The sequence below is a fragment of the Symphodus melops genome, assembly GCF_947650265.1.
Source record: "Symphodus melops genome assembly, chromosome: 15".
Lineage (NCBI taxonomy): Eukaryota > Metazoa > Chordata > Actinopteri > Labriformes > Labridae > Symphodus > Symphodus melops.
Window position 1 is genome coordinate 20870608 of NC_136705.1, and position 7216 is coordinate 20877823.

The 7216-nt window shown below is 38.6% G+C and overlaps 1 protein-coding gene across 1 annotated transcript; it reads right to left on the reverse strand.

Moving 5' to 3' along the window:
• Nucleotides 1–865: 865 nt before the first annotated feature.
• On the reverse strand, nucleotides 866–5692 carry morn4 (MORN repeat containing 4). The gene is made up of 5 exons (XM_079363270.1): nucleotides 5651–5692; nucleotides 4557–4630; nucleotides 2836–2950; nucleotides 2223–2332; nucleotides 866–2125 (listed from the first exon to the last, which is right to left on the reverse strand). The coding sequence occupies exons 2-5, from the start codon at nucleotides 4621–4623 to the stop codon at nucleotides 1977–1979; spliced, it is 441 nt and encodes a 146-aa protein (XP_079219396.1). The 5' UTR covers nucleotides 4624–4630; nucleotides 5651–5692; the 3' UTR covers nucleotides 866–1976.
• Between the last annotated feature and the right edge of the window lie 1524 nt (nucleotides 5693–7216).

Genomic DNA, 7216 nt, shown 5'->3' on the forward strand with positions numbered 1-7216 from the left:
GCGATGAATGTGTCATATACAATTCTCAGAAAAGACTCAACCACACTGTCTTAAATAATCCTGTGACACATTTTTCTCCATGACCAATCAACCAATAAAACATTCATTAGTATGAAAGGTCGGAACTCAATTACCAATATACACCTCACAGAAAACACACACTTAAAAATCAAGTACTGTTAAATATATATCTGATTTATAAATTCTTTCAATCAGCTGCCTTAGTTAAGATCTACATCCCTAACGTAATGCATTTAATTAGGATTACTCATCACTACTCTCAGGTTAAACATAAGAATGATCCAGCCGAGATAAATCTCCTCTCCAATGATTTCCACTGGGAGAGAGAGGTTTATTAGAGTCTATTGGAGCTGCTGGACTGAATGTGAGCGACGAGAGCTGGAACTCAGCACCAGCTTAGCAACGCGTGTCACAGAGTGAAGGCACTCTTCAAATAGACCTCAAATTCATTAGGATGACAGACACCTTAGGGAGAAAGGATGCAGAGGAGAGGGGAGAGAGAGGGCAATGTGCCTGATCTTGTTTTCAGATGGTGAATTTTCAGACAGGACTACGCTCTCGCATCAAAACATCTTTAAGGCAAATGTGAATACTGATCCATTACATGGGGAAAAACGAGGGACAAAACACATTCCTAGAAAGACCAAGATTGCAGCAACAATTAAATGAGAATTGAAAGGTGCCCTGTGGAGTTTTTTGAAAGAGAAAAAAACCCCTGTATTCCCTGTTGTCTACCAAAATGCCTCGAAAATTACAGACAATTCCTCATAAGCCATTTTGAAATCTTTTTAAAGAATTTAAAACATCACGTTTTGCAGAAAACCATCTGCAAAAACATTGTATTTTGTCACCAACATGTTTTTTTGTACATGTGTCCTAATGCCCATTTGTAAAAACAAATATATTATCTTAATTGCTTAATGGACACCACCGCTAGTTAAAAACTCAACAAGGTACCTTTAAATTAATGTGTTTTTCAATTTAAGGGGAATTTTACAGAGACCTAAGCGGACATGAATCCACACACTTTATTTACCTGTAATAATAACTAATTTATTTGGTTATCTCAAGATAGCAATGCTGTTTTTTCAGTGGAGGAGACTCCATTTAAGTTGTCTTCTGCAGATTGTCCAGTTTTAATATGTAACCATGGTTCTCTGAGTGTGTTTTTCATATTTACGGGGAGCTGGAGAGATAGTCTGGATACATATAGAGCTTGTTTTCGCAGGACGACCGGAGAATATGTTGATGATCTAAGAACAATACCATAGGCAAGACCACGACTTGCCACGCTGCAAGTGCCCGCACCAATGACGTTAGTTTTGCCAATTTCTGTGTGTTTTGTACTTTTGCAGTTTTGGGGATAAATGAGTGTGGAGCTCGAGAAAAACAACTTGACGTTACTCACAGAAAAAGAGAGTAAAGTGTAAGGATGTATGTCCACCAAGGGCTTCCGTAGAGTTTATCTCATTAATGGCTGCAGTCTTAGATAAACAGACTTAGTTTACACTTCTTCGTCATGCATTAGAGATCGGATGGGATAGATGGACGGGGTAAGGGTAAGCACTCCCACTGTCAGGCGTTTGATGTATGCATACTGTATGTAGGTTATCTACTCAAAGTAAAAACATGAAGACGATGTTCATGAGTACAAGAATCAGGACAAGCGAAAAAAAACGGAAAGCAGCATGTGGTGTTCAGGTGAATTGTTCAGTTAAAGGTGAGCTTCATGGTGTTGTGCATTTCAAGTCAGTCTAAAAGAAAGTCTTTGTTTGGTCAAAATTCATGTGCGTTCCAAGGCTAAACAAGGAAGATGCAGAAAAAGGGAATAAGAAAGAGATGTTAAAAAAATAGAGAAAGACTCAAGGAGAAGAGCTTGATGGGAGTTTACATCCCTGAGGTCCTCCTGGAAGGTGCTGGAACCCTGACTGTGTCTCCTCAAGGGTTCATGAAAGTCAAAGTGCCAGGGTGCGGGCGTTGGAAGCTGAAGCCTGCGCACGCTGCACCACGCCTGGACACTTCTCTCTCTTCTGTAGCTTGTGGTTTTTAAACAAGCCCTCATTTCGTGGGACACCATGTGCTCCATCTGGGAAAGTCAATAACCCTGGAGGCACAGCCACAGAACACGATGACCAATCAGAGCAACACATTGACTTCCTGGTGGACAAACTCAGCCAGATGTGTAGAAAAACAATACGTACCATATCCCTCGACACGTCCATCTTTGAATTCTCCTTCAAACTTCATGCCATCGTATCGGCCGAAGACTCCGAGGCCTTGAAACTTTCCATGTACAAATTCTCCTTCGTACCTTGATATGGAGATTAGAGAGAAGGGTGGTGTTTTTCTGACTTAATGTTGACAATTTTTCTGTTATCAAAGAACTTACACTGATACACACATTAATAAAGATCATCCACACCACACCATCAACACTCAGGAAAAAAAAGGTTCGAGTAAAGAAACCATATTCATAATAAAAGTAATGATATAATAACTTGTACTTGAAATATCTACAATCTATTACAAAGGCAGTGCTTTTCATAGGTGTTGTTTAGTTTATTTTGACTTGTTTATTTCAAACTCCCCAAGCAGAGGGGTCAAAGCCTAGTTCTTAGGTAGTAAAATGGTTTCCTGCAAATCTAGATTTTTGTTATGTTGTTAAGTTTTTAGTTAACCCTCCCATGTATGCTGATTATGGAAGAGACAACACAGAGAGACATCCAGTCTCTACTAACCTTAGTTCAAACTCTACCCACTCAAATGGTCATCCAGTACACATGTATGATATATAAGATGGAGATGCTTTCACACCTTGAGCCGTCTGTGAAGAGCAGCACACCCGAGCCATGGAAGAGCCCGTTCTCAAACTGACCACTGTAGCAGGTTCCATCCTGAAACTTGAGCTGACCCACTCCATGCCTCCGACCTGGAAAGTAGCACACCATCGGAGTGAGTGAAGGATCAGGCTTCAAACAGATGATGGAAACACATTAAATCCTGTCAAGTCAAACGGCCTTGACATGATTTTGATACCATCTGCTAAAACTAGTTAATGTACAAGAGCGTCCTCTCGCCTGATCACTTAGCCTCTTATGGATTTTTTTTTTTACAATAATGTATAACATACTGCAAGAGCATGACATTTGACCTTGTATGTGGCTATGTGTTTTATATTCACATGGTACTTTGGAGCTTCTACATTTGTCACGAGTCAGGCCATGCTCAGTACCCTCCCCCCCTCGCTGTCAGCTAAAGGTTTACCTCTGAATTAGGAGTCCCATCTGCCTTCAACATGGTGGGAATTACAGCGCTCTAATCCAGCAGATTTTTAGCAGGGATTTCTACTTTGGGATCCAGACACTCTACAAATGAACTCTTATTCCATTCCTAGTACCCTATGATTCACCACTGATGCTCAGTTTCATGTTCAGAGGGTTCACACCTGTAATTGCCACATAGAAAAGTTACTTCTAAAGGGCAAAGGATTACAACAGTTGACATGGTATGGATGTAAACCATTTTACAGATAACCTAAAAGCAGCTAAAAATCATTGTAAATCCAAAATGACATAAATAAATGGCCCTGGACAATCTTGTTCCAGGTTTAATGACGAATTTGGCTTCTCACAAGCAGCTGACTGAGCACTCTCGACGATTTCCCAAACAGGTCCAAAGTCTAATCCAGAAGATTTGACAAATCCTGAGCCGGTAAACCAGGCTCTGTCCGTCATGGGTTGCCAATGCCAGCTAATTGGGATTTGATTAAACAGCTTGAGCGCTGTATGTGTGTTTAGGGGAGAGTCGAAGCCATGCAAGCATCCTCCTAATCTTTCCTGCAGGTAAAAATTTTGATAAGAAAGTGTCCTCTTCAAAGTAGAAGAAGAAGAGTTTAATTTTCTAGACTGAACACGTCAACCGATTAGTGAACAGAGAGATAACTGCCCCTTTACTTTAATTTGTTCTCCTTAATATATTAAACAATTAAGACTGTTGTGTGACAAACGAAGTGTGATAGGTTAGCTAACGCTAAAGCATTGAGATTTACTGTGAGACTAAAAAACAACCTTTTTTCATACTATAATTCTTTCAGTATAGTTTTGTTAAAAATATAACTAAATACCTGCATGTGTGCATTTATACATGATTACATACTAGAAATCTAATGTATACGACAAACAGAATTTGCTCATGTAAAGATTTGTGAAAAAGATTGATACGACGTGCAAAGGCAGGAAACCAAAAAGAAAAACCTCCCCAAAAAAACAAAACAAGACAATACTGTGTGGTATAAAGGTAGAGAGTTGCCTCTCTGTGATTGGTTACTTGCATAAATGTTTACATGTCAAATCCAATCTGAATGTAATAAGCACAGAAAGCCTTTCCCCAGTGTGTCAGTGTTTCACCATGTGCTTCTCCTTATCTGACAGCGAACAAATGATGCTCTTTAGAGACTGTATAGATTAAACACACGTATATAATCTCTTTACAAATGTTGAAATTAGCTCAGAAATGGAGAAACAGGACAGTCTTGCCTTCTTTCCACTCGCCGTGGTACTCTTCCCCACTGGCATAGGTGAAAGATCCTCTGGTCAGAGTCATGGCACCCCTGTTCGAACCCACAAACACAGTCATTGACACATCTGTGCTGGTGACAATCAGTTAATGTTTCAAAGTAAAAGTCTGCCACTTAGAAAGACTGAAATTAGAATGTGTTAGTCTTTTTCAGTCAGTGAGACCTTTCACCTCACATTAAAGGGGGCAAATGGACAGGACAATGTTTGTTAGATTGATATTAAGTCCCTCAAGAAATGACACTATAACTGTCTCTGGGGGGCATTTTGAGTTTTTACAGTTGTTTACGGGTGGACGTCTTTGTAAAAAAATAAAATAAAACGGCCAGGTTTGTTGTGTTGCTAACACATAGAAAGTGTAATATTTTACTATGTTTAATGACATTGATGAGTGAAGAAAAAGCACTATCTTACATCTTCATATGACTAGTATTACACATATTTAGTTGCAGCCCGTTTCAGTTTGCCTAAAGTTTTTTTTATATCACAAAAGTATAAAAATAATAGTTTTTATGTAAATGCTTTCCTGTGTAGTCAACGACTAAACCCAACCCAATAAAGTGTTTAATATCAAATGTATACATAGACTATACTTGATATGATGTCCATACACATACGTGTGTTGGTGATGTAAACCCAGTTTAATGCACACATCAATAATTCCAAGCCTTCTGCTAAAGAAAAGACTGAAAACGTGACTGTAGAACTACTGCAAATATAAATAAAAGCTTATACTATTGTGTCGACTTGAAAATACCGTTCACTGGCTTTCTTGCTTTTAACCAGATGCTAGTTGGGTGTCATTTTCCCCCTCCTACTGTCACTGAATAAATAATGAATCAGCTCACACCAACACTGAAACGGCTATTATTGTAAATATCCAGCTGAGACAGTCAATAGGCTACCTGTCGATAAGGGCATCCTTTGTATGTTGCAGAAAAGGTTATCCATTTAATGACATACCTTATTAAATAGCAGGCTGTAACCTACTGCAACACAGGTATTTGCGAAAAAAGGCGATATCAGCTTTAGGAGGTATATTTTATTGTATTTACCTGTACGCTACGTTAGACGTCTTCGAAGCATGGAAACCACAATACAAGAGCGGAGGGGCGTCAAATATGAAAACACCGGCTGACAAACGTATGGCGCATTCAAGTGTTCCAGTGAGCCAAAATATTCGAGTGAACTAGTCTTAAAGTCTATTAAAGGGCTTTAACTTTTGCATTAGGTGCTCTAGCTTTACAGCAAATGATAAGCTAATGGTGGTAAAAGTATTCAAGTGACAGATGTTTATTTTAGATATTGAGTGGAACTTGAAATCACAAAAGATAACCCTATAATGGAATTTAAACGCAACATAATTTTACGAGACTCATATTCTGAAAAGATAAAACTAAGCCGCTAACATATGTACCTCCTGGCTCCTAAACTTATTATTATTGTGGCTAAACCTGTTGTTTCTGTTTACTTGCCTCGGGGCCGAAGATCCTGAAACCATCGTTTCCTATCGTACCTGAAGGTAGCATTACAACAGCATCATTGCAGCCTGACCGCCGAGCTGTTTCATTGCATGGCTGTTGTTGGCTCTCATTGAAAACTTTATCTGATTGGTCTGGTGTGTTTCAGCTTGGAGACTTGCAGTCAGTGGCAGACATATTTATGAAAGACATTTTGATGTAGCTCTTTGAGGCACTAAAAGCCACAACAGACAGAGAGTCTTATTGCTTTCTGGCCATGATGTGGATTTTATCTGCAGTGTAGATTCCAGCAATTATAAACAATCTTATCATGATGTATGTTATCATTGTATTACTACTACTACTACTACTACTACTACTACTACTACTACTACTACTACTAATAATAATAATAATAATGTTCTCATTCAATCATTGAATCACAGACAAACCAATAAGACATATGCAATCTGTGGTAAAGGTAGGTAATGTTTGCACAAGCTCTCTATTTATTTATTTATTTATTATTTCACCACCCAAACAAAAATGTGTCATTAGGCCTTCTTGTCAGATCACATTTGTCTAGGAAGTGAAAACTTGTGTTTTATCACTGTTATCTGAAAAGCTACCACACATTGCTCGTTCACAAGTGATGCTGAAACTTTGAAATATAATGGCCTATTTCAAAACAATTTAGGTAATAGTTGTTGGTAGTCAACACGATCAAATTATTAACCACATGCTGGTTTGAGAGAAAAAGTGGTGTAAAGTGGACTCCCCAAGGTCATTAAGATCAACTATTTTCAAACCATCAATATTTTTTTTATAACATTTGGAACAGATATTGCAAGAAAGCCCAACTTAAAGCCAAACATGTCAATACTGTTAGGGCCAGTGGAAATCTTAAAGGATCACAAAAGTCTGCATGTAATCTTACACCTCTGAGGACCATCAACGTCTCTACAAAATAAACTGTAAGGACTTATGAACAAAAGACTGAATCAAAACAGTGTCATCATTGTCATCTTGACAAAAGCAGTGGTTAACCATAAAACAGGAATAGCCTGAGGCCTAACTGATTCAATTTAGTCAATTCAACTTATTCACCACACATTAAACCTCAGCCTTTTGGCCCTGAAGGTCCATGACCCAGATTGGTAA